This window comes from Narcine bancroftii, chromosome 8 (assembly GCF_036971445.1).
Source record: "Narcine bancroftii isolate sNarBan1 chromosome 8, sNarBan1.hap1, whole genome shotgun sequence".
Lineage (NCBI taxonomy): Eukaryota > Metazoa > Chordata > Chondrichthyes > Torpediniformes > Narcinidae > Narcine > Narcine bancroftii.
Window position 1 is genome coordinate 73,949,757 of NC_091476.1, and position 27,168 is coordinate 73,976,924.

The window sequence follows — 27,168 nt, forward strand, 5'->3', positions numbered from 1 at the left end:
GCTATCCTAACAAATCTTTTTTGTGCACCATCCAAATCAAGTCCAAATTCTTTGTTTTTTATGTTACTTAGGAGGTAGATCTCTGGGTTTTTTGGTATATTGCTTTTTGTGATTTTATTTAATGTCTGGTTTAGATCTTCCCAAAATTTTTTCACTTTCTCACATGTCCAGATTGCATGAATTGTTGTTCCCATTTCCTTTTTACAGCGAAAACATCTGTCAGATACTGTTGCGTCCCATTTATTTAACTTTTGAGGTGTAATGTATAGCCTGTGTATCCAGTTATATTGTATTATACGTAACCTCGTGTTTATTGTATTTCTCATAGTTCCAGAGAATAGCTTCTCCCATGTTTCCTTCTTTATCTTTATGTTTAAATCTTGTTCCCATTTTTGTTTAGTTTTACCATTTGTTTCCTCATTCTCCTTTCCTTGCAGTTTAATATACATATTTGTTATAAATTTTTTGATTATCATTGTGTCTGTAATCACATATTCAAAATTACTTCCCTCTGGTAACCTCAGACTGCTTCCCAATTTGTCCTTCAACTAGGATTTCAGTTGGTAGTATGCCAACACTGTATCGTGAGTTATATTATATTTATCCTTCATTTGTTCAAAGGATAATAATTTATTTCCTGAAAAGCAATTTTCTATTCTTTTGATCCCCTTTTTCTCCCATTCTCTAAAGGAAAGGTTATCTATTGTAAAAGGGATTAGCTGATTTTGCGTCAGTATTAGTTTTGGTAATTGGTAATTTGTTTTATTCCTTTCTACATGAATCTTCTTCCAAATATTGAGCAGATGATGTAATACTGGAGAATTCCTACGTTGTACCAATTTTTCTTCCCATTTATATAATATATGTTCAGGTATCTTCTCCCCTATTTTATCTAGTTCTAATCTAGTCCAATCTGGCTTTTCCCTTGTTTGATAAAAATCTGATAGGTATCTTAATTGTGCGGCTCTATAATAATTTTTAAAGTTTGGCAGTTGTAAGCCTCCTTGTTTATACCATTCTGTTAATTTATCTAGTGCTATCCTCGGTTTTCCCCCCTTTCCATAAAAATTTCCTTATTATTTTCTTTAACTCCTTGAAGAATTTCTCCGTCAAGTGTATTGGCAATGCCTGAAATAGGTATTGTATCCTTGGGAAAATGTTCATTTTAATACAGTTTATCCTTCCCATTAGTGTTAGTGGTAAGTCTTTCCAATGCTCTAAGTCGTCCTGTAATTTTTTCATTAGTGGATAATAATTGAGTTTATACAGATGGCCAAGGTTTTTATTTATTTGTATACCTAGGTATCGTATTGCTTGCATTTGCCATCTGAATGGTGATTCTTTCTTAAATTTTGAGAAATCCGCATTATTCATTGGCATTGCTTCACTTTTATTTGCGTTAATCTTGTATCCCGACACTTCTCCATATTCCTTCAATTTCTTATGTAATTCTTTTATTGATATTTCTGGCTCTGTTAAGTATACTATAACGTCATCTGCAAATAAACTGATTTTATATTCCTTGTCTTTTATTTTTATCCCTTTTATTTTATTTTCTGTTCTTATCAATTCTGCTAGTGGTTCTATAGCTAACGCGAACAATAAGGGCGATAGTGGGCATCCCTGCTTTGTTGATCTGCTTAAGTTAAACGCTTTGATATATATCCATTTACTGTCACTTTCGCAAATGGCCCCTTATATAATGCTTTAATCCAATTAATATATTTCTCTGGTAAACTGAATTTTTGTAGTACTTTGAATAAATAATTCCATTCTACTCTGTCAAAGGCCTTCTCTGCGTCTAAAGCAACTGCTAATGTTGGAGCTTTATTTCCTTCTACTGCATGAATTAAGTTAATACATTTACAAATATTGTCTGTTGTTCGTCTTTTTTTAATAAATCCAGTTTGGTCTAGATTTACTATTTTTGGTACATAGTCGGCTAATCTGTTTGCTAATAGTTTAGCTATTATTTTATAATCTATGTTAAGTAAAGATATTGGTCTATATTTGTGCATTTTTTCTCCTAGTTCATAATATTCCTGTTTTGTCTTCATTATGTTCCTCTCCACCTTATATGTTTGTAGTGTTTCATATTTTATTTTTTTATCTGCCAATTCTCTTCTTTTAGTTGTGTCTTCCTTCACTGCTAATTCTTTTTCTATATTTGCTATTTCCCTTTCCAACTGCTCTGTTTCCTGATTCTTCATCTTGGTTACATAACTTATTATTTGCCCTCTGATGAACGCTTTCATTGCGTCCCATAGTATAAACTTATCTTTCACTGATTCCGTATTTATTTCAAAGTACATTTTAATTTGTCGTTCAATTAATTCTCTAAAATCCTGCCTTTTAAGTAGCATGGAGTTTAATCTCCATCTATACATTCTTGGAGGGATGTCCTCTAACTCTATTGTCAACATCAGCGGTGAGTGGTCTGATAATATTCTAGCTTTATATTTTGTTTTTCTTACTCTGTCTTGTATACGAGCTGATAACAGGAATAGGTCTATTCTTGAGTATGTTTTATGTCTACCCGAATAATATGAATATTCCTTTTCCTTTGGGTGTTGTCTCCTCCATATATCCTAAAGTTGCATTTCTTGCATCGATTTAATTATAAATTTGGTTACTTTGTTTTTTTCTGTTAATTTTTTCCCCAGTTTTATCCATGTTTGAATCCAAATTAAGGTTGAAATCCCCTCCTATTAGTATGTTCCCTTGCTATCTTCAAAAAAATATCTTGCATAAATTTTTGATCTTCTTCGTTAGGTAAATATACATTGAGTAAATTCCAAAACTCCGAATATATCTGACATTTTATCATTACATATCTCCCTGCTGGATCTATTATTTCCTCTTCTATTTTAATTGGTACATTTTTACTGATTAATATAGCTACTCCTCTAGCTTTTGAATTATATGACGCTGCTGTTACATGTCCTACCCAATCTCTCTTTAATTTCTTGTGCTCTATTTCAGTTAAGTGTGTTTCTTGCACGAATGCTATATCAATTTTTTCTTTTTTCAGTAAATTTAGCAGTTTCTTCCTTTTGATTTGGTTATGTATTCCATTAATATTTAAAGTCAAATAGTTCAACGTAGCCATTTCAGACTTTGTTTATCTTTCCTTTCCGTTTCCTCATCATCACCTTTCCTTCTTATCCATTTCTGCTTTCTTGTTTTGAACACTTTATAAGACAACATTTCTAAGACATCAAACATTTCCCTTATTCTCCTATCTAAAATTTTTTTAACCCCACTATCCCCTCCCCTTCCTGAGTTGCCCTTTATCCCTTGTCAGGCAACCACATCTCCCCTCTCCATTTGGATTTGCGAATTCACTCGCAAGCATCAACTGATTTTGCAGTGACTGTAACTCCTCCCCACCCAGCCCCCCCAGAAAAGATTTTAATTTTCATATATAACAAAGGTCACTCTCTTAATTCCCTCCTTACTTCCTCTCTTCCCTTTCTTTCCCTTATTAATGCTTATCTATACTCTATATAGTTTCCTTTAAAAACGGATACACTCATGAACACACACATATATATATATATATATATATATATATATATACCCATATACACACATACACATAGTTCGTGGTCATTTTAACTCTCGTTACATGTCTTCATCTCTCTGTCTGTTTTCTAGTTGTTCTGCAAATTTTCGTGCTTCCTCCGGATCCGAGAATAGTCTGTTTTGCTGCCCTGGAATAACTATTTTAAGTACCGTTGGGTACTTTAGCATAAATTTATATCCTTTTTTCCATAGGATCGCTTTTGCTGTATTAAACTCCTTTCTCTTCTTCAGGAGTTCAAAACTTATGTCTGGATAGAAAAAAAATTTTTGACCTTTGTATTCCAGTGGCTTTTTGTCTTCTCTTGTTTCCTTCATTGCTTTCTCCAATATATTTTCTCTTGTTGTATATCTTAGGAATTTTACTAAAATGGATCTTGGTTTTTGTTGTGGCTGTGGTTTAGGGGCTAATGTTCTATGTGCCCTTTCTATTTCCATTTCTTCCTGTAATTCTGGTCTTCCTAGGACCCTGGGGATCCAATCTTTTATAAATTCTCTCATATTCTTGCCTTCTTCATCTTCCTTAAGGTCCACTATCTTTATATTATTTCTTCTATTATAATTTTCCATTATATCTATCTTCTGAGCTAACAGCTCTTGTGTCTCTTTAAATTTTTTATTAGATTCTTCTAATTTCTTTTTTAAGTCCTCTACTTCCATTTCTACGGCTGTTTCTCGTTCTTCCACCTTGTCCACTCTTTTTCCAATATCTGACATGACCATCTCTAATCTAATCATTTTTTCTTCTGCACTTTTAATTCTTTTTATTTCACTAAATTCTTGTAATTGCCATTCTTTTACTGATTCCATATATTCTTTATAAAAAAATATCCATTGTCTTGCCTTTCCCTTCTTCCATTTCTCTATGTTCTTCTTCTTCTTCTTCCTCCTCTGGGTTGGTCATCTGTTGTTTCCTTGTTTTCTTTTTACTCTCTTTCTTGTTCTCGTTGTTTTCTATGTTCTCTTCCTGTTGTGTTGTAACTGTCATTCTCAGCTGTGGAGATTGACTCCTCAGCTGGTCCCCCCTCCCGTAAGTGTTGTTTTTGTCATGCCCATCGCGCATGCGCGACTCCTCACGCATGTGAGGAGTTAATCTTGTGACTTTAATCATGACTTTAAAATTCTTTAAAGTCATTTAAAGAATGGCAAACACAGGAATTTAATGATTTAAGAAAAAGAATAAACAACACAGAAGAGAAAATGAATAAAATAGATATGACCTTAACAGAAATGGGAAAGAAAATGGACAAGATGGAAGAGTGGGCAGTAGCAGCAGAAATGGAGGTAGAAGACTTAAAAAAGAAATTGGAGGAATCTAATAAAAAAGCGATAGAGACACAAGAACTGTTAGCTCAAAAAATAGATATAATGGAAATTATAACAGAAGAAATAACAAAGATACTGGGCCTTAAGGAAGATGAAGAAGGCAAGAATATGAGGGAGTTTATAAAAGATTGGATCCCTAAGACCCTAGGATGTCCAGAACTACAGCAAGAAATGGAAATAGAAAGGGCACATAGAGCATTGGCCTCTAAACCACAACCACAACAAAAACCAAGATCTATTCTAGTAAAATTCCTAAGATATACTACAAGAGAAAAGGTACTGGAGAAGACAATGGAAAAAGTAAGAGAGGGCAACAAGCCACTGGAGTACAAAGGGCAAAAAATCTTCATTTATCCAGATATAAGTTTTGAACTCCTAAAGAAGAGAAAAGAGTTCAATACAGCAAAGGCGATTTTATGGAAGAAAGGGTATAAATTTATACTAAAGCATCCAGCGGTATTGAAAATATTTATTCCAGGACAACAAAACAGACTATTCTCGGACCCAGAAGAAGCACGAAAATTTGCAGAACAATTACAAAAATAGACTGAGGGATGAAGATGGGTAATGAGAGTAAAAATGATCACGAATGATATGTATGTGGGTAAAGAGGTATAAGAGTGAATAGATAAAATGTGCATATTTGAAGGTATCTGTACTTAGAGGAAAATATAGATAGTATAGACAAGAATGAATAAGGGAAGGAAATGGAATAGAGAAAATAAGGAGGGAATTAAAAGAGTGACCTTTGTTTCATATGAAAAGTGAAATCTTTTCTGGGGAGGGATGGGTGGGGAGAAATAGCGGTCACTGCAAAATCAGTTGACGCTTGCGAGTGAATTCGCAAACCCAAATGGAGAGGGGAGATGTGGTTGTCCGACAAGGGATAAAGGACAACTCAGGAGGGGAAGGGGAGATTGGGGATAAAGAAGATATAAATAGAAGAATAAGGAAAATGTTGGATGTTGTAGGAATGTTGTCTTATAAAGAGTTGAAAATAAGAAAACAGAAATGGAAAAGGAGGAAAGGTAATGATGGAAAAACGGAAGGAGAAGATAAACAAAGTATAAAATGGCTACGCTGAACTATATGACTTTAAATATTAATGGAATACATAACCAAATTAAAAGGAAGAAACTACTAAATTTACTGAAAAAGGAAAAAATTGATATAGCATTTGTCCAAGAAACACACTTAACTGAATTGGAGCACAAGAAATTAAAGAGAGATTGGGTAGGACATGTAACAGCAGCATCATATAATTCAAAAGCAAGAGGAGTGGCTATATTAATTAGTAAAAATGTACCATTTAAAATAGAAGAGGAAATAATAGATCCAGCAGGGAGATAGGTTATGATAAAATGTCAGATATATTCGGAGTTTTGGAATCTACTTAATGTATATTCACCTAACGAAGAAGATCAAAAGTTTATGCAAGATATCTTTTTGAAGGTAGCTAATACGCAAGGGAACATACTAATAGGAGGGGATTTCAACCTGAATTTGGATCCAAATATGGATAAAACGGGGAAAAAAATTAACAGGAAGAACAAAGTAACCAAATTTATATTTAAATCAATGCAAGAAATGAAACTTTTGGATATATGGAGGAAACAAAACCCAAAAGAAAAGGAATACTCATACTACTCGGCTAGACATAAAACATACTCAAGAATAGACCTATTTTTGTTATCAGCTAGTTTGCAGGATAGAGTAAGAAAAACAGAATATAAAGCGAGAATACTATCAGACCATTCACCCTTAATATTGACAGTAAAGCTAGAGGACATCCCTCCAAGAATGTATAGATGGAGATTAAACCCCATGCTACTTAAAAGACAGGATTTTAGAGAATTTATTGAAAAACAATTAAAAATGTATTTTGAAGTAAATACGGAATCAGTGGAAGATAAGTTTATACTATGGGACGCAATGAAAGCATTCATTAGAGGGCAAATAATAAGCTATGTAACCAAGATGAAGAAGGACTATAATCAGGAAACAGAAGTTGGAAAGGGAAATAGTAAATATAGAAAAAAAATTAGCAATAAAGGAAGATACAACTAAAAGAAGAGAATTGGCGGATAAAAAAATAAAATATGAAACATTACAAACATATAAGGTAGAGAAGAATATAATGAAGAAAACAGAAATATTATGAACTAGGGGAAAAAACGCACAAAATCCTAGCATGGCAGCTTAAGACAGAACAAGCTAAGAAAATGGTATTGGCATCAAGGAAAAAAGACAAACAAATTACATATAATCCAAAAGAAATTAAGGAAAACTTTAGAGAATTCTATGAACAATTATACCGAACTGAAAACGAAGGGAAAGAAGGGAAAATAGAGGAAGTTTTGACTAAAATTGAACTACCAAAACTACAAATAGAGGAACAAAATAAATTAACAGAACCATTTGGAATAGTAGAAATACAAGAGATAATAAAAAAATTTACCAAATAATAAGACACCAGGAGAGGATGGATTTCCAATAGAATTCTACAAAACATTTAAAGACTTATTAATACCGCCCCTCCTGGATGTAATCAACCAGATTGATGAAACACAAAGCTTACCAGATTCATATAAAACAGCAATAATTACAGTAATACTAAAACAAGGGAATGATCCACTCTTACCAGCGTCATATAGACCAATATCTTTGCTAAACACAGACTATAAGATAATAGCTAAACTATTAGCAAACAGATTAGCAGAACAAGTACCGAAAATGGTAAATTTAGACCAAACTGGATTTATCAAAAAAAGACGCACAACAGACAATATTTGTAAATTTATTAACTTAATTCATGCAGTAGAAGGAAATAAAGCACCTGCAGTAGCAGTTGCTTTAGACGCAGAGAAGGCCTTCGACAGAGTAGAATGGAATTATTTGTTCAAAGTATTGCAAAAATTCAGTTTACCGGAGAAGTATATTAATTGGATTAAAGCATTATATAAAGGACCGTTAGCGAAAGTAACAGTAAATGGACATGTATCAAAGCAATTTAACTTAAGCAGGTCAACGTGGCAGGGATGCCCACTATCACCTTTATTGTTTGCGCTAGCTATAGAACCACTAGCAGAATTGATAAGAATAGATAATAATATAAAAGGAATAAAAATAAAAGACAGGGAATATCAAATCAGTCTATTTGCGGATGATGTTATAGTGTACTTCACAGAACCAGAACTATCAATAAAAGAATTATATAAGAAATTGAAGGAATATGGAGAAGTGTCGGGTTACAAGATAAACGTAAATAAAAGTGAAGCAATGCCTATGAATAATGCGGATTTCTCAAAATTTAAGAAGGAATCACCATTTAGATGGCAAATGCAAGCAATAAGATACCTAGGTGTACAAATAAACAAAAATCTCAGCCAACTATATAAACTCAATTATTATCCACTAATGAAAAAATTACAGGACGATTTAGAGCATTGGAAAGATCTACCACTAACACTGATAGGAAGGATAAACTGTATTAAAATGAACATTTTTCCAAGGATATTATACTTATTTCAGGCATTGCCAATACAACTGACAGAAAAATTCTTCAAAGAGTTAAAGAAAATAATAAGGAAATTTATATGGAGAGGGGGGAAACCGAGGATAGCACTAGATAAATTAACAGAATGGTATAAACAAGGAGGCTTACAATTGCCAAACTTTAAAAATTATTATAGAGCCGCACAATTAAGATACCTAGCAGATTTTTATCAAACAAGGGAAAAACCAGACTGGACGAGATTAGAATTAGATAAAATAGGGGAAAAGATACCTGAACACATATTAAATGGGACGAAAAATTGGTACAACATAGAACTTCTCCAGTATTACATCATCTCCTCAATATTTGGAAGAAGATCCATGTAGAAAGAAATAAAACAAATGATCAATTACCAAAACTAATATTGACGCAAAATAAGATACTCCCTTTTACAATAGACAACCTTTCCTTTAGAGAATGGGAAAAAAAAGGGATTAAAAGAATAGAAAATTGTTTTTCAGGAAGTAGATTCTTATCCTTTGAACAAATGAGAGATAAGTACAATATAACTGGAGATACAGCGCTGGCATATTACCAACTGAGATCCTACTTGAAGGATAAATTAGGAAGCAATTTGAGTTTACCAGAGGGAAGTAACCTTGAATATGTGATTACAGATACAATGTTAATCAAAAGATTTATAACAAATATGTATATTAAACTGCAAGAAAAGGAGAATGAGGAAACAAATGGTAAAACTAAACAAAAATGGGAACAAGATTTAAATATAAAGATAAAAAAGGAAACATGGGAGAAATTATGTTCTGGAACGATGAGAAATACAATAAATACGAGGCTACGTATGATACAATATAATTGGTTACACAGACTATACATTACACCGCAAAAGTTAAATAAATGGGACCCAACAGTATCTGATAGATGTTTTCGATGTAAAAAAGAAATGGGAACAACAATTCATGCAATCTGGACATGTGAGAGAGTAGAAAAATTTTGGGATGATCTCAATCAGATATTAAATAAAATAACAGAAAACAATATACCAAAGAATCCAGAGATCTTTCTCCTAAGTAACATAAAAAATAAAGAATTTGGAATTGATTTGGAGGATGCACAAAAAAGATTTGTTAAGATAGCCCTAGCCGTAGCAAAAAAATGTATTATGTCAACCTGGAAATTGGAAGATAATTTGAAAATACAACAATGGTATATAGAAATGAATAAATGTATTCCATTAGAAAAAATAACATATAGTTTAAGAAATAATATTGAAATATTCGAACAAGTATGGGAGCCTTACATTCAATACAATAGCGAAAACCTACCGGGGACAAACATTACCTAAGTTGATGGAAGGAGAAGGAAAGAAAAGAATGGACTCTGTAGAATTTCTGGTGTATTTTTGTTGAATGACAACATTGTCTGACTGAATTAATGCAACCTAGATTGAATACCTAAAATGGATGAGGGGGGGGGGGGTGGGGGGGGTGGCTTGGGAGGAGGGAGGGTGGGGGGAGAAAAAATCACTGTAAATGTGTGAAAAAGAAAAAGTGTATATCATGGCTAATGTGATTTATGGTGTGAAAAATAAAAAATTTAAAAAAAAAATTTCCCCTTTCATTTACTTCGCACGTCCTTGCCCAAAAATAACTGATCCCAATCCATGTATTCTCGATCTTTTCTCATTACCTCAAAATGAGCCTTTCTCCAATTAGAATCTCAACCCGAGGCCCAGACTCATCCTTCTCCATAATTAACAAAACTAATGACATTATAATCACTGGCCCCAAAATGTCCCCCCACACACACTTCTCTCACCCATCCCATCTCGTTCCCTAATAGGAGATCCAGTGTTGCCCTCTCTCCAGCTGGTACCTCTATACATTGATTTAGAAAATGTTCCTGAACACACTTGACAATCTCCAACCCGTCCAGCCCTTTTAGAGTATGGCAGTCCCAGTCAATATGTAGAAAACTAAAATCTGTTTCTTACATCGATCTTCCATCTCTCTGCAGATTTGCTGCTCCAATTCTCATTGACTATTGGACAGTCTATAATACAATCCAAAAGTGTGGTCATACCTTTCCCGTTCCTCAGCTCCACCCCATATATATGTATATATATATATATATATATATATATACTGGTGGCATGGTTAGCATAATGCCTTTACGGCGCCAGTGATCGGGACGAGGGCTCGAATTCTGCACTATCTGTAAGGAGCTTGCATATTCTCCCCTTATCTGCGTGGGTTTCCCCAGGGGGGCTCCAGTTTCCTCCCACCATTCTAAATGCATCATGGGTTGTAGATCAAATGGGCAGCACAGGCTCGTGGGCCATAAGGGCCTGTAACCGTGCTGTATGTCTAAAATTTCTAATAAATCATCTCTGAACCCCCTCCAACGCCACTGTACACAGTATTCCAAGCGAGGTCTCACCAGTGGTAAATTGAGTACAGGGGAGGTCACTCAGTCCCTAAAACTTGTACTACTGCCTTCATTCTCTCAGTGAGAGTTCTGTGAGAGGGAGCGGCGCCTCAAAACGATCTTGTCACACATTCCATCTGGGTGTGGGCTTGTTCTGGAACCTCTGCAGTGGTGCCAAAGGCCCACTCTCTCTGACAATGACAGGTCTCTGCCAATTCTGGCAGTGCTGCCAGTGGGACCCCTCCCGATGGGCCATTCCAGGGGGAGAGGGAGGGAGATTGGGGTGGCACAATGAAGTGATGGTCCACAGAGGGCAGTGTCCAGGGGAGAGGGAGCCAGTTTTCCCCACTCAAGGAGGGGGAGACTCCCTTCCCAAACACCCCCTTCCCACTCACTGAGAGAATCTCTTCCCCATCCCTCCCCACACCCCCAAACTCACCGAGGGGGAGACGTCCTCGTCAAACTTTTTGATCTGGTTCATGAACTCCAGGTGCTTCTTCTCCTCATCGAGCTGTGCCACTGCCTGCTCGCTGCGCTGCAGCTTTGCCTGTGTCCCCGCCAGCTCGTCCCGCAACCACTGGTTCTCCTGGCACAGACGCCGCACCTGCGCCCGCAGCTTCTGCTTCTCCGACTCCACCGCATTCAGGTGGTTGGACAGGGCAATGATTACCTGGGGTGGGGAGGAGAGAGATGAAGAGTGTGGGGGGGGGGTGTAGAATGATGGGGAGGAAAGATAGGTGACAGAATGGTTGGAGAGGGAGACAGGGGCAGGGGAGAGCAGAGAGGAGAGAGGCAGAGAGAGGGAACAAGGGGAGGGGCAGAGAGAGGTAGCAAAGGGAGGGACAGACGAAAGAGTGGGGAGGGACAGATGAAAAAATGAGGAGGGAGAGCAAGGTGAATGGGGAGCAAGGTGAAGGGGAGCATGTGACGGAAGTGGTTGGAGTGCAAGGAGAGGGGGCAAGAATCAGGGTGGGAGGGAGACATCAGTGGCTGTGACATCCATAGTCTATCTCCCTCTTCCCCTCCTGCTGCATCCTTCCCCTCATCTTCTGCCCACCCCCTCAATTACCACCCCTTCCCAACACTGCCTTCACTCCCCCCACCTCTCCGAGCTATTCTGAGCCCATCGAGCCTTTCTTCGGACCTATTGTGCAGCCCCATTGTCCCCCACCCCATTCCGATCCCACACCTCGCTCCCCACATCTGGTTCCTTGCTCACTGCCCAACACTTCCCCCCCCACCCTCTTGTCATCTTACCCCCCTCCCCACCCTCGTGTCATCTTACCTGGGCTTCTCCAAGCCCCAGTTCGATGCTCTCCAGTGACCTCTGGAGAAGGCAGGACTTCTCCTGGACCACACTGGGTTCCGGGCCTTTCTGCAGCGACTTCACGGCCCCCAGCAAGGTGCTGAGGATGGAGTTGTGCTCGTTTCTCAGAGTCTCCAGCCCCTGGATCACCGACTTGGTACTCATCACAATCTCATCCTGTGTCAAACGCTCCAGCCTCTCTTCCCTGGGGTAAACCATGGTGGACATGACCCTGCCTGGCAGGGAGAGGAAGGGTTCAATCGTCAGGTAGCCTGCCCCCAGTCTCTTTCCTCATCCACCGCCCCACTCCTCCCTTCCCTCCCATATCCCTTGCAAGCCAAGTTTATCATCATGTAATGGTACAAATACAATTCGACGAGACAGCATTCTCCGGTCCTTGGTGCAAAATACGCAGACACACAACCAGACAACACGCAGATAAGACAGTCAATGGATATGTAGGACAAGTATTAAAACAACAAAGTCTGCAAATGTTGTGTGTGTAGTAAGAACACACCAAAATGCTGGAGGAACTCAGCAGCGTCACAGGAGACAAAGATATACTGCCTAAGTTTCATGCCTGAGACCTTCTTCAAGTATGGTTTTCAGGACCGAGGCAAGTAACGGCACAATCAAGGAACTTTGCCGTTTATGAAGGAACGTGCAGGAATTTAGAGTCAATTCCTGCCCCACGATTTATCCTGCAGGACCCCCTACGATTTTTTGGAGGAAGCCTGCAGTGTCAATTGTACCTGAAAAATTTGTTGACGGTCGTCCACTCTCCTGCATGTTAGGACCTTGTGGTCTATATAGGCTGCCAGTGTGTACAACTGCGCGGGCAATAATTATGTTAATTTTTTCCCTGACATTGCAGTCTAAAAAAAACATCCAGGAATAAGCCAGAAGCAGGAAATCTCAGAATTTGGACAATGCTGGAGGGGACCAGATAAGAATTTAATCACATTTGTGTGAAAGGAGACGGAATTCCATCCCATTCAGGGCCCCAAACCGTCTTTCCTAGTGAAGCAACATTACACATGTGAATCCACAGGGGTTGTCTACTGCTTCCGGTAGTCTCCTTTACATCAGAGGGACTGGAAGATGGCTTCGTTAAGCACCTCAGCTCCGCCCGCCACAAATAGCGGGGATCTCCCACTGGCCACACCCATCTCAATTCCCCGTCCTGTTCCCTCGCTGACATGTTTGTCCATGGTCTCACATACGGCCAGACTGAGACCATCCGCAAATTGGAGGAACAAGGCCTGATCTTCCACCTGGGCTCCCTCCAACTGGATGGCATTAACATCGAGTTCTCTGTATTTCGTTAACCACCCCCCCCCCCCCCCCCCCCCCCATCCATCTCCTTTAGTACAAACATGATCAATTCTTACCTGGTCCTTATCCTATCTCATTACCACCTTTTGTTGGTCTGGATTCCTCCCCCCAGCCAGTGCCATCTGAATTCGGAGATTTCCTGCTTCTGGCTTGTTCCTTGAGGAAGGGCTCAGGCCCAAAACGCTAACAATGTAGCTTGGTTGTGAGACCAGCTGGGTTCCTCCAGCATTTCGGTGGGTTTCTGGTGTACTTTATGTCACGAAGATAAAGATACATAACTGATGTTTCAGGCTTGAAGGTAAGGACAGATGGTGCTGGTGGGGGGGGGGGGGGGGGGTGGGGGGCTGGGAGGAAGGTATCTGTCCAGATGTTTCTTAAATAGTTCAATAGCTTCAACCACCTCCTCTGGCAATCTGTTCCGCTCACCCACCACCCTGAGTAATTAGTGCCATCCCAACTATAATTTAAACAGTGAGGTTGCAGTTTGCTGTTATGCTGAGGGACCTGGGAGACCAGGTTATCAAGAAGACAGGGGGTCAACCTGGAACACCAGGCATCACTTTCCATCTGCAAACGCTATCTGAACTGCTGTATCTCCATCCTTCCCCTTTTCCCCTCCTCCTCTCTCCCCCCCCTTTCCCTCGGGAGCCTTCTTCTCTCCTTCTCCTCCATACATTCTCCCTGTCAGTGTGGGTTTCCTTCAGAGGATCCAGTTTCTCCAAAACATACCAGAGGTGTAGTAGGTTAATTGGGCGAACTGGTTGTATGTCTGAATTTAAAAAAACATTAAAACCATAGCCACCATTATGACACCTTGTCATTACTTTCCCCCCCCTCCCCCACCTCCCCCCTGGTCTCAGCCCCTCAATGACAGAAGGACTCTGGAATTAGCTGGAGGGAACCCTTGCAGGCACGGGGAGAACATACAAACTCCTTACACATTTGAACCCAGGTTGCTGGCACTGTAATGGAATGTTGTGCTAACCGTGCTGTGTAAATAGAAATGAATGTAACGACATACACTGATGAAATTGTACGGATACAACATCAAGGGTGGGGGAGTCTTTGAACAGTTTTTCTTTTATAAATAATTTGTGAAATAAGTCTATTTTTGATTTTAAAAAAAATGTGCTTCTCAATAAACTAACCAGATGAAATATCAGGTGCCCTCTAAAATATCTGTCTTTCCCCGGCTGTGGAGGAGGTCAAGAACAGGCAGGCCAGTGTGGCGACAGGAAGTGGAACTCTTGCCAATTTCTACAGGTGAACCATGGACCGGTTGCATCACTATCTGGTATGTGATACCAATGCATAGGACAAGGTGACGGAGGATTATTAACTAGGCCTGCCACATCACAGGCACCAGACTTCACTGCATCGAGGACATCTACATGAGGTGATGTCTTAGGGAAGCAGCCTCTATCCTCAAAGACGCCCCCCCCCCCACCACCCAGGCCATGCCCTCTTCACTCTGCCACCATCAGGAAGGAGGTACAGGTGCGCAGCATCACCATCAGGGAAAAGAACTGGAGCCTGAAGGCGAGCACTTGGCGGCACAAGGACAGCCTCTTCCCCCTCCGCCATCAGATTCTTGAACAGACAATGACCCACGGACACGGCCTCACTTTTTAAAAAAAAATTTGCATAGTCTTTAAATGTAATTTACATTGTTAAGACAGATGGTCAGTAAAAACACACACGCAATGTTGCAGACACTTGGCAGGTCAAACAGTGTATTTTGCGGAGGGCAGATGGACTTCCAGTCTGCACCCTGACAGACTCCCCCTCACCTCCAGCACCATCCAGTCCTTGCACTGTCATCATTGGAGTCCAGCTTATTTCTCCACACACCACCCCCCACCCCCTCCAGAAGCTGGGTGCAGCTCCGCCTGCGGCCAGCGGGCGGCGGTTGCGCACCACGTAGCAGCCAGACGCAATGCGGTGCCTAACAGCGCATCAGGGTCAATTGTTGTCCTCCGACAACTATCGCCCTGGGCGAGCAACTGTGGGTGAGGGGCGCGCCTCGGGAACGAGCTTCATTCCTGGGGGTGCAGCAGCGGGGGCTTGGATGGTTGCAATAAATAAACATACGATAAAGAGGGGAAAAGTGCATTGTAGCTGGGATTACCTCGTCAATCGATTCTCCAGCAGGTGAACTTTTCAACAATAGATCCCTGCAAGACATGAAATGGTCTGCAAATTAATCATTTCCACTCTAAACAAAATGTTTACATGCCCCCACCCATCAGATGCAGATTTAACCCCCCCCCATCAGATGCAGAAAGCTTTAAAGCCCCCTCCATCAGATGCAGAAAGCTTTAAAGCCCCCCCATCAGATGCAGAAAGGTTTAAAGCCCCCCCCATCAGATGCAGAAAGGTTTTAAAGCCCCCCCATCAGATGCAGAAAGGTTTAAAGCCCCCCCCCATCAGATGCAGAAAGGTTTAAAGCCCCCCCCCATCAGATGCAGAAAGGTTTTAAAGCTCCATCAGATGCAGGTTTTAAGCCACCCCCCATCAGATGCAGAAAGGTTTAAAGTCCCCCCAACAGATGCAGAAAAGTTTAAAGCCCTTCCATCAGATGCAGAATGGTTTAAACCCCCCCCCCCCAATCAGTTGCAGAAAGGTTTAAACCCCCCCCAATCAGATGCAGGTATAAAGCCCCCGAAACGCGGAGGTTGACCCGGACCCAGACCCGGAGCCAGTTTCAGGTCTCCCTGCCCGACCATCTCCGGGCTCCGCGCATCGTTACCTCCTTTGCCGAGGCCGGATGGAGTTGGGGGAGGGGGTGTTTACCTGCCGGAGCCCGGGTCCCGGTGGTGACTGGAGGCCCCTCGCCCTCCCCCGCGGCAGGAGGCTGGGTCAGGGACGGGGACCGGGAGAGGGGCGCGCTACGTGCCCACACCCAGCCGCATCGGGCACTAGCCCGGACACCAAGCTTGGCTCCCGGCCGTTAAAGGGGCGGCGCCTTAAAGGGGCACGGCTGGCAGCTCGGCCGACTCTGCCCAAGCCCGGCGGCGCGGCTCCTGACGTCACAAAGAGCAGGGGCGGGGCATGGATCGGGGGTGGGGGGGAATGGGGGCCGGTGATTGGCTGGCCGGGGTAACAGCTGGAGGGGAGGGGGAGAGATGAGGATGGAGAGAGGGGTAGGAGATGAGGATGATTAATTGAAGTTGAGGGGATGAGAGGTGGAGGGTGAGGGGGTTAATGGTGAGGGTGAAGGGATGAAGTGGGTGAGGGGGGCTGCTCGCGCGTCCTCCGCCCCGTGAAACAGATCAGGGACTACATCTCCCAGAATGCCCCGTGGCCCGGCACTTCCGGAATCCGGCGGCGAGGCAGACGGTTAGAAAGAGTGTCGCTGCAATGGGGGGAGAGGGTTGGGTGGACAGGCTGAGTGGGGGGAGAGGGAAGGGTGGATGGGCCGAGTGGGGGGAAGATGGGAGATATGGTAGGGTGGATGGGCCGAGTGGGGGTGGGGTTGGGGGGAGAGGGAAGGGTAGACGGCCCGGGTGGGGGGAAGGCGGGTGAGTAGTACAGGGGTCGCTGCATTACCCAGAGGATGATGAGGAATCGGAGGTGAGGGTGAGGTCATTGAAAGTGGAGGGAGTGAGGAGGTTGAGGGATGAGGGAGCGGAGGGAATGAGGATGGTGAGAGAGATGAGAGAATGAAGGTGAGGAGGTTGAGGAAGTTATGGGAGGGAGGAGGGATTGAGGAAGGTGGGGATGAGTAAGTTGAGGGACAAGGGTGAGGAGGTTGAGGGAGTGGAGGGAATGAAGATGGAGTGAGGGAGATGAGAGAATGAAGATGAGGGAGGTTGGGGAGGAGGTTGAGGGACGAGGGTGAGGAAGTGGAGGGATGAGGGAGGTGAGGTTGAGGGGGAGCTGTGCACATGATAGGGGATGTGATTGATCCTGTAGTGTGTAGAACAAGGAGAGATTGAGAGGGGGGGGGTCTTATGGAAATGTATAAAATTAAGGGAAATGGGTGGAGATGAGCCTCTCATCAGATCAGCCATGATCTAATTGAATGGGAGAGCAGGACTCGATGGGCTAAATGGCCAACTCTCGCTCCTGTGTCAGCTGTCTTTCCTGGGCAGCGGGTGATGTAGATGACGATGGGGGGGGGGGGGGGAGCGCGGTTGGCGTGATGTTCTGAGCTGCATTTAGCACCTTTTGCAGCTCTGAGTGTGGGGGGGGGGTTTGTGCGCTCTGCGCGGAGTTCACATGCTCTCTGTGACCGCGTGGATTTCTCCCGGACGCTCTACCTCCGCGGGGTTGGCGGATTATTTCCCCCCCCCTTTGTAATGAGGTTGGTGGGGGAACAGCTGTGCTGACAATTGGTTGCGCCCCAGGCAGACATGGCAAGTTCAAGCAGCTCGGCAGTCAGGCTGGAGGTGGGGACAATGGATGAGGCACCCAGGGATCGTGTCCACCTGCTCCCAGTTGACATCGAGTCCAATGGGAGCGCCAACGTGGATCAATACTTCACTCCGGCTGTCCAAGAGCACAAGGGTGGTAAGTCCACACACAGGCTTTCTGCTATTGGGGTCACTCACTGTAGCTATTGGGACTAACACTGCTCAATGGGCTGATGACCTCATGGCCAATGCAATGCATACCCTCTCCTTCCCCAACCACACACACTTCATCTTTCCCCTATTCCTTCTCCTCCTGTCTCCTGTCCTATTCCTCTCCATCCATCCTGTTCTCTCCTTCTGTCCCATTCTCTCCTCCTTTGTTCCTTTCTCTCCATACCTCTCTCCTCTGTCCCCATTCTCTCCATCCCTGTCCTCCTTCCCCATTCTCTCCCTCCCTCTCTCCTGTCCCTTTCTCTCCATCCCTCTCCTCCGTCCCCGTTCTCTCCATCCCTCCCCTGACCCGTTCTCTCCCTCTGTCGTCCTGTTTCCCCCACACTAATCCTCCACTTGCCCCCCTCTGCCACTGCCCATGTTCCCCCTCACCTCCTTTCCCCTACCCCTCTCCCTAATGCCCTGACACTGTTGACCCTGTTCCCTTTTGCAAGCTCTTGCCTGAATCTGTGAAGACCACAAAATGCTGGAGCAGAAGCTGACCCATCGAGTCTGCCCCGCCATTCTAATCGTGAGCTGATCCATCCTCCCACTCATCCACACTAACCGGCCTTCTCCCTCTAACCTTGATGCCCTGACTAATCAGATACCAGACCTCACGTCCACGGGCACCCGTGACAACGTTCCATAGTCTCACGACCCTTTGGGTAAAGACAATTTTCCACCTGTTTTTAAATTGAGGCCCTTTTATCCTGAAGTTGTGCTTTCTTGTCCTAGACTCCCCTCCCAGGTGAAATATCCTTGCCACGTCGACTCTGACCCAGGAGTCCATCCAGCGAGATCATATGCCCGGGATGGGTGGGTTTGGGGTTTTGGGAAACAAGAGGCTGCAAGCTCAGTGGTGCCTCCTGCCTTCCAGAAATGCAAGTGTCCTATCGCGGCCGAATGCTTCAGGGCCGGGATCTTCTTGTGCCGTCTGGCTACGTCGGCCTTGTCTTGAAGGAGGATCAGCAGCTTTGTGCAGAGGAGGAGGTGAGTGGGCAGCTGGTCGGATGGGGCATCGGTTTCTGGCACAAGGGGAATCGTTTCCCCACAGGTTACACTGGACAATGAAGATTTTGCTTCCTGAACACTTTTGGGTGTATTTTATGGATTTTGGGCTGCCCATGGCAAAAGTCTCCTTGAAATTTTCTCATCACGCACCAATTTTTAGATATAACCTATTTTTGTGATTTCCTGTCATATTTTAAGTCTTCTTCAAGCATCTAAAACCACGAAGTGTAACATCATTGTAAATCCACTTTCTGCGTTTGCACTCGGACTTCTTAGGAACGAAATAGGAGCAGGAGTCGGCCATTTGGCCCATCAAGCTCTGCTCTGCCATTCAGTGAGAAAGCTGATCTGATGATGGGCTCATCTCCTCCGATCTGCCTTTTCCCCATATCCCCAATGATGTAAAAATCTACCCAACCTTTTCTTAAATCTACTTACTGAGGTGGCCCCCCACTGCTTCGATGGGCAGCGAATTCAATGGTTCAAGGAATATAGAACATCACAGCACAGTACAAGCCCTTCATGTTGTTCTGACCCATTTATTCCTTAAAAAAAAGTACTAACCCTCCCAATCCTGCAACCCTCTATTTGTCTTCCATCCCTGTACCTAAGAGTCTCTTAAATGTTCGTAATGTTCCAACCTCCACCACCACCCCTGGCAAGGCATTCCAGGCCCCCACAACTCTCTGTGTTTTAAAAAAAAAACTTACCCCTGTTGTCTCCCCTAAACTTCCCTCCCTTCACTTTTAGGCCTTGTTAACTATCCCATCATCCTTTATGGCGACCTTGAGGGAAGTGTGGATTTGGACTCCAATCCCTCTGTTCATCCACACTCTCAAGTAACTGACCATTAACCCTGTACTCAGCCTCTGGTTTGTCCTTCCAAAATGCATCACCTCACACTGATCCGGATTGAACTGCATCTGCCACTCCTCCGCCCAACTCTGCATCCTGCCTATATCTTCTCGTAACCTACGACGACCTTCAGCTCCTCCAGTATCATCCGCCTCTTCATCCAGGTCACTTATAAATATCACAAAGAGCAAGGGTTCCTCCTCGTCTCCATCCTAAATGTACTCTCCTGAACCTTGAGTCTTTGTCCCCTCGTTCCAGTCTCCCCCACCAATGGGAACAACTTACCGACCTCTATCTTTTATCTATGCCTTTCATAATTTTATACTTTTCTATAAGATTCCCACTCATTCTTCTAAATTCCAGCGAGTCCAGTCCCAGACAATTCAATCTCTCCTCATAGGCCGACCCCCTCATCTCTGGACTCAACCTGGTGAACCTCATCTTCCCCACTAATCTTGGTGCCGTCAGTGACGAACGAAGTGAAAGGATTCACCAGGACATTGTGACCATGGAAAAGCGATATCAGGGCAACCGAAATCCATCAGTGCCGGCCGACTCTTGTCGAACGCTGACAGGAGAGGCATCAGATGCTGAGTACAAACGTAAATCAGCGGCTGAACATTTCTAGGCTGAACTGTCGCAATATCGTTACATGATTAAACTTGCTGAATTCAATCAAAGATCAATGTTTCTCCAACTTCCTAAGTGATTCAGCAAATCTGAAATAACTTTTGCGTTCAGTTTGAAGTCGTCTGTCACAATCCCCAATTGTTTTTCAGGAAGCAGTCCTTTGAGGGGGGGGGGGGAAGAAATTTGTTACCCAACATTCCCCCTCTCCCCCACCCAAGTAACCCACCCATCAATAACCATGTGTTGCTGTTCTCCCTTGGTACAAGTGGGTCAGGGCAGGGCCGGATTAAGGCCAACTGATACCCTAAGCCCAGCCCAACAATGATTCCCCCTTTGACCCTTCTATTGTCCAACTGATATTAAGTGTTGAATGTGAAATATAAGGTTAAAAATTCAGATTTCTTCCAGGCCACAACTATATTAAACCTGTACATGTATGTTTTTTTCGCTTATTGTAGGGGAAGAGAGGTGGAGTTTTTTGTGGGTCCCTAGTCGTGGTCCCTTGAGGCCCTAAGCACGTGTTTACTTGTCTTGATGGTTAATCCAGGCCTGGGACAGGGCCAGAGCCGGTGTGGAAGGGGGGCAGGGTTGGGTTCAGGAGCGCCAGGGCCAGAGAAAGGAATTCAAGTATGTGTGCAGGCACTGGGTTGGAGCGCAAATCTGCAAGAGGAACTTGGCAGATCGTGCAGGGCCAACGTTTTCGGGCCTGAGCCCTTTTCCTCTGGAGCGTGGAAGACTGGCTGGAAACAGGCTGAAGGGGTAGCATGTATCGGAACCGGGATGTGAGGGGGTACTGAGGTGTTCGTGACCACATCCAAGGTTCAGGTCTGGAGCTTGGGTCGCCGGTCGCTTGGACAAGACTCTGTGTGGCTGTGGAAGCTCTGGAGGTGAATCCACAGACACTCGGTGACTCTGGTGGGGGGGGGGGGGGGGGAAAAGATTTCTGCCAATGGTGAATCTGTCCACCTTGCAGCAGGCAAAAGTGATTTCATGTAATGTGATCCTGTTTTATTATAATGACAATAAATTGAATCTTGATAAATATAGGTCGGCTTTTCCCACTGAGGGTGGGTGGGATACAAACCAGAGTAAGTGGGTTAGGGGGTGAAAGAGGAAAAGTTCAGGGGAAACCTTTACACGCAGTGTGGTGGGATTACGAAACAAGCTGCCAGCTGAAATGGTGAATGCCGACTGAAATTGGGATGGGAGAGGCGTGGACTGGGTGTAGGTCAGTGGGACGAGGCAGAATAGTTGGCTCCTGAAGGATGCTCTGGTTTCCACCTTCATCCTGTGCCAGCTCTGTATGTTGACCCCCCGCCCCCTTGGCCGGAGAATAAAGTGGTGGGAAGTTTTCGGGATTAATTGAGCGCCCCAACTCTCTCGCCCTTGGCAGGAACGCACCGTCCGAGTGAAATCGGCCTATTCGTCGCTGACCTACTGGAACCTGGAGAGCCACCCGACGCCTGACGACACCGTGGTGATGGCAATGAGCTGGCCCCAGATTGCACACGCTGTGAGCGCTCTTCCTCCCCGTTCCCGCTCCCTGCTCCGGGGGGTGGGGGGGAGGGCGGGCTTGACCTTGGGATGAGCCAGGGTTGGGGCGGAGGCAAGAAGTCTGGGAGTGTTGGGGAGGGGGGCGGGGGAGGGTCATGTGTGTAAGAGTAAGGGAAATGGGTTGGAAGGGGTGTGGGACTGGTGATTTGGGTGGGTTATTGACCAGCATTGTCCAAGTCCCGGTCAAATTAGGGGTCTCCCACCCAGGCATGTCCTGGATCCAACTCCCCCAGGTTCCAGACCCTGCAACCTTCTCCCAATCTCCCCCACTTGTTCTACTTTCCACACTCTGCCTGTGGCCAGGCGTCCAAATGACACGAGCTGTGCCACATTCTACGCCCATCCATGGCCCCTCTGTCCCTCCTTGTTCCGCCTCCCCACTTCCCTCCTGTATCCCCCTTCCTTCCCATTGCCCTTGCTCCCCTCCCCCTCTTACCCCTTTATTCTCCCTTCTTACCCCTCATCTCTAACACTCTCTTCACCCCCCCACCATCTGTTGTGCACGCTGTCTCCTTCCCAAGTACGTTCCCGAGTTATTCCTGGAGCCAATATACATTGTGATTAATGGGCTGCCCTCACACGGGGAGTGGGAACCAGAGTTTTCTCCAGGGAGGACAGGTGAAAGGGGGGGGAAGGGGCGACAAAGGGGAGGAGGGGGCAATGAAGGGGGTAAGGTGAGGCGATGAAGGGGGGAGGGTGGGGCGACAAAGGAGGAAGGATAGAAGGGGCAACAAAGGGGTGGGTGGGAGGGATAACGAAGGGGAGGAGGGGGCAGTGATAGTTGTAAGAGGGTTTGTGCTGTCTCCCACAGGTCCATGCCCCGGTGGAAGGAGAATGAGGCCTCGCAGCATGCCCCCTCCCACTGCTGCAGAACACAACCTGCCTCGCCGGCCCCCGCCTCCCTCCTTGTTTTGCCCACCTCCCAAATAAAGGGGTTTCAAACTAAAACGATTGTTTAACTGGGCACTGCAGCGCCTTCAAGTGGGGGGTAATGGGCAGAGGAGCTGCACTTGACCAGAGAAGCAGCATGTCTCACCACATCTACAGAAAGTGAAGGGTCATCATCGTTTTGGGACTTGGTGTGAGCATAAAGCAGGGAGACGGCAAAGGTGAGAGGAGGGAGGAGAGGAAGGAGCAGGTCTACAGTCCAACAGGTAAGAGGTCACAAATGGGAGGGTAGACCCTGAGAAGTGATGGGGAGAGGGCTCACCTGAATGAAGGGGGTGGTGAGCTGGAGAAAAGGGCAGGAAGATAGGGAGAGAAAGAAATATTGTGCTGTCAGAGCTGCTGTGATGGCACTGCTGACGATGGTGTGGACCCAGATGAGAGGGCGCTTTTTCCACTGCCTGTTCTTGATGTTGAATGCTCTGTCCCGGACTTTAACCGGCCTGTTTAAGGAGCCAACTGTTTTTTTAAATCTTGCAACCATGGGGTCTGTGACCAAGATGGTGGTATGGTGGTACCTGTGCTGGGTGGGATACCACGAGGGGTTGCAGACTCTGGGGGGAGCAGTGGATCAGTGCAGGGCACCAAAAACGGAGAGGACCCCCCCCACCCATTGAGAAGTGAAACTGCGAGGAGGGCTCAGGTTGTGGGGCCGTTGGCGGCCAAAGGACCTATGCAAGGCCGTGGGCTCATGGAAACCAAGTATCAGGATCAGGATGCGAGACGGCACTGAGAAGGGCACCCAAAGAGGCCTTGGGTGCTGAAGGCTTCCAAATCAGTTTGGATCTTGAGCTCGGTGGCTAACGGATCAAACAGGAGCCCACGGGGATGCTGGAGGTGGATCCACGGGGACTCTCTTTTGCTTCTCTTTCTCCCATCATTGGAGGTGCCAGGCAATGCTTTCGACGACAGTTCTATGGCAAAATACTCATTTTGTGCAATATTTTTTTCTATTATTTTGTGACAATAAAAGGAATATTGAGAGATGGTTAAGTTTCAAGTTGACAAGACAGTGCAGTAACAGGCCCTTCCAGCCCTGGAGTCTCTGCTGCCCAATTACACCCAATGGAAGAGTGGAAACTGGAGCCCCCAGAGGAAACCCACGGCCAGAATGTACCAATTCCTTAGTCAGCGCGGGATTCGAACCCTGGTCCCGGGCACTGTAACGGCATCATGTTAGCTGCTACGTTCACCACGCCAGAATAGGGTTTGACAGAAAGCGGAGAAGTCGATGTAAATGCCATCTGGTTGGAAAGTGGACGACAATCAACAGACCTTCTTGATCAGCGTTTCCCGTCTGTGCAGGAGTCTCCCGATAGGCAGCGGGGCACCAGAGGCGAGATCTCCAGCAATCCCCGGGTGTGATGGTCACATCCACGTACACCCCCCTCCTCAGCAGATATCTACTTTCCCCTCCTTGTCCCAAAGCTGCTCCGGGGTGGGAAGACGGGAGCCTGAAGAGGGTAATTGGGTGGTAAGTTTAGTGCGAGGCTCTTACTGCACCAGCAATCAGGATTCAAATCTGGCACCATCTGTACGAAGTATGTTCTCCCTGCATATGCATGGGTTTCCTCTGGGGGGGTGGGGAGCTCTGGTTTCCTCCCACCATTCGAAATGTTCCAGGTGGTATGGGCTCGTGGGCTGAAAGGGCCTGTTACTGCACTGTACGTCAAAATTAAATTTGTGACAAAGGGCCGGTTTCTCCGAGGGAAGGCTGGGGTCAGTGTCCTGTCTTAACCTCACCTCCACTCCATGTGGAGGATTGGGGTAAGAGGGAGGAGCTGTGCAGCCAGATGACAAACCCACGGCAGTGTGTCCACACCATTCACGTGTACTTGTGGTGGACGGTTTTCACAAGCAGATTCTACAAATTGGAATTTATGGTTGTAAAACTAAAAACGCTGGGCAGATGAACCTGCTGATCAGTGGCCAGGGTGACCGGTCCAGAGCAACTGTAGGCAGCAACAGGAAACCACTTCAGTATTTTTCCTTCGTCCACACTGACTACAGTCTCAGCTCAAAGACAGAGCCTTCAACGAATTCAACTACAATTCGCAGGGTCAGAGATCGTGACGATGGTGAGACGTAATTGCCCGTGCCTGAATGACAATGGTGATAGTCCAACCCAGGTTGCGTTATTAAAAAGTGCCTGTACAAACCTTGCCAGTGTTACCAACTCCAATGAAAAAATGTGAATTAGACGTACAGCATAGTAATAGGGCCATTCTGGCCCACGAGCTAAATATATCTACAAGTTCTGTTGTGTTACATGGTGGAGAAAGCAGCATTAGGAGTAAGCGGGTTAAAATGAGGATGGGCGACAGGATTGGGGTTATGTGCGGTGTGGGCCGGATGGCGTGAGGGGAGGGGAGTCATACAAGAGGTAGGGTTACACAAGGACAGGGTTGACACAAGGGTCCAGGTTGCACGAGATGGGACGTCAAACAGAGCAGGGGTTACACGAGGGAGCAGTGGAGCGAGGTTACACAAGTAGAGAGGCTTATGTGAGGGGAGGGATGGTGTGTGGGGCAGGGGTATATGAAGGGGCAGGACTATGCAAGGGAAGGATGGTGTGTGTGGGGGGGGGGTGGGTTACACTGCGAGCAGGGTGACTCAAGGGGAATGTTCCTGTGCCCACGTTGAAGGCAGCCTCCTTGAGGGTGGGCTGCATCAGGCTGTGGGAAGCAGTGCTACTGCTATCAGTCAGTGCCCTTGCCCCAGAGTGACAGGTAGCTCTTGCCACCTGTGACAGAGATTTCCATGCAGCTCAACCTGAGGGAAAGGAATGCCCCAGGACAGTTTGCAATCAGGCACTGTCAACGAGTTAAAGCCATTCAGATTTTCTCTCCATTTGTACAAACAATCATTATTACAAAAGTCCAGACAACCCCCGCCCGACTTGGCGTGCAAGTAGGAGACACCACTCAGCTTTTGACTGGGGTTCCACGTCGGAAAGCAGCTGGACGGGGCAGGTGAAGAAGGAAAGTGTCAGGCGCAGAGTGAAGCTCTCCCTGCACCTTCCCATCACACATTCCCGGGGTCAGACCCAGTTAAGCTCCCTCCGCATCATCCCATCATACAGGCCTGGGGTCAGAAGCAGCAACGTGTAACCTGAGGATGGGACATACACATATAATTCTCTGCCAGAGAGCAGAGTGACAGAGGCAGTCTTTAAACTTGGAAAAGCTGGGATCCGACGTGCTCGAGCTCAGACCAAGTGTACAGTCACTCCCTGAAGAGGGTCATGCTGCCAGCAGATCCCAACACTGCCTCCAGTCCCAGCGAGTCAGTTCACTCCACCTCTGTTGTGAAGGGAGAGGCCAATCACACTTGCATCCTGGTGATGGGAAGGGGGCATATCTTGCTCACCGGATGTCATCTCCTGCCCCACCGGTCACATCGACGGGTGGTGAATCTTCCTCTCTCCCTCTAGGCGACGTCAGCAACTGTGCGAGGTTGCTGTGGGGGTGGGGAGCGAGTCGTCTGTCCAAAGCCGGAGATCCACAGCGCACCGACGAACCCATCTGTCCACTGGGGCCCCACCTTCTACTTTAAGAGTCTGTGATGGTAGGGAAACCCCTCTGCTATGAGCAGAGGGTTGGAATGGGTGGCAGCAGAAGGGATCGCTCGCTTGCCTCGGGCTCCACAGGGCAATTATACCATCACAGGAGGGAGAGGTTGACATCTGCAGGTGAAGGGCCATTCCTCTCTCTCTCTCGGCTGCCACACTCCTACCACTTGCCCCGCTTGCTCCAGTCCTTGGGCGTGAAGTGGAGACATTTGGAGTCTATCCTCAGATGCCTCTTCAGCATGGCTTTCTCGTGACCTTCCACAATGTCCTCGGACAGCGTGAGGATGTACTGACCCTGCAACGGCCCAACACACACACACACACTTCACACACCGCTCAGCACGGAGTGCAGGAGTCGGAAGGGAAGGGAGGGGGAGGGAACTTCTGGCCGTCTCCCCACCCAGCATGTGGCATCTCATGTCTAGCTGAAGGGGGGGGGGGGGGTGTGCAAGGAGTGAAAACACATTCCTCACTGCCCATCCCTCCTCACCACCCTCCGTCACCCTACCTACAGCGCTCCCTCCTCGCTACCCCTCCCATG

General features: G+C 45.5%; 3 protein-coding genes across 19 annotated transcripts in view; 1 reads left to right on the forward strand and 2 right to left on the reverse strand.

The window, feature by feature from the left end:
• The window catches only part of LOC138740875 (kinesin light chain 2-like), a 61,600-nt gene extending 45,084 nt beyond the window's left edge, over nucleotides 1-16,516 (reverse strand). Inside the window, exons 1-4 of one of the 8 annotated variants that reach the window (XM_069894125.1) lie at nucleotides 16,287-16,516; nucleotides 15,622-15,667; nucleotides 12,138-12,390; nucleotides 11,292-11,522 (exon numbers count right to left, since the gene is read on the reverse strand). In XM_069894125.1, coding sequence (XP_069750226.1) covers nucleotides 11,292-11,522; nucleotides 12,138-12,386 — 480 coding nt within the window. In that variant the 5' untranslated portion in view covers nucleotides 12,387-12,390; nucleotides 15,622-15,667; nucleotides 16,287-16,516. Of the gene's footprint in view, nucleotides 1-11,291; nucleotides 11,523-12,137; nucleotides 12,395-14,222; nucleotides 14,259-15,283; nucleotides 15,375-15,621; nucleotides 15,668-16,242 lie in introns of those variants that run through there. The other 7 variants (XM_069894123.1, XM_069894126.1, XM_069894124.1 and 4 more) reach the window with 7 other exon arrangements.
• A 78-nt stretch (nucleotides 16,517-16,594) lies between these two features.
• rnaseh2c (ribonuclease H2, subunit C) lies at nucleotides 16,595-23,059 on the forward strand. 5 transcript variants are annotated; one of them, XM_069894156.1, is made up of 5 exons: nucleotides 16,595-16,636; nucleotides 17,843-18,005; nucleotides 18,939-19,051; nucleotides 21,951-22,070; nucleotides 22,923-23,059. In XM_069894156.1, exons 1-5 carry the CDS (start codon nucleotides 16,619-16,621, stop codon nucleotides 22,947-22,949), a joined length of 441 nt encoding a protein of 146 aa, XP_069750257.1. In that variant the 5' UTR covers nucleotides 16,595-16,618; the 3' UTR covers nucleotides 22,950-23,059. The 5 variants fall into 5 exon arrangements, with proteins under 5 accessions (XP_069750257.1, XP_069750260.1, XP_069750256.1 ...); XM_069894159.1 differs by having other exon boundaries at nucleotides 17,847-18,005; XM_069894155.1 differs by lacking the exon at nucleotides 16,595-16,636 and adding an exon at nucleotides 16,687-16,832 and having other exon boundaries at nucleotides 17,847-18,005.
• A 928-nt stretch (nucleotides 23,060-23,987) lies between these two features.
• The window catches only part of LOC138740876 (histone acetyltransferase KAT5), a 39,632-nt gene continuing 36,451 nt past the window's right edge, over nucleotides 23,988-27,168 (reverse strand). For 5 of the 6 annotated variants that reach the window (XM_069894134.1, XM_069894133.1, XM_069894136.1 and 2 more), the window contains one exon: nucleotides 25,881-26,922. In XM_069894134.1, coding sequence (XP_069750235.1) covers nucleotides 26,788-26,922 — 135 coding nt within the window. In that variant the 3' untranslated portion in view covers nucleotides 25,881-26,787. Of the gene's footprint in view, nucleotides 24,511-25,880; nucleotides 26,923-27,168 lie in introns of those variants that run through there. The other variant, XM_069894135.1, reaches the window with a different exon arrangement.

Bases quoted from the DNA above. Each gene is read 5' to 3' on its own strand.
- rnaseh2c (XM_069894155.1), top strand. From the start codon at position 16,787: ATGCCCCGTGGCCCGGCACTTCCGGAATCCGGCGGCGAGGCAGACG. The intron at 18,006-18,938 runs GTAAGTCCACAC...CCTGCCTTCCAG, and splicing joins TGTCCAAGAGCACAAGGGTG to AAATGCAAGTGTCCTATCGC. The intron at 22,071-22,922 runs GTGAGCGCTCTT...TGTCTCCCACAG, and splicing joins GGCCCCAGATTGCACACGCT to GTCCATGCCCCGGTGGAAGG.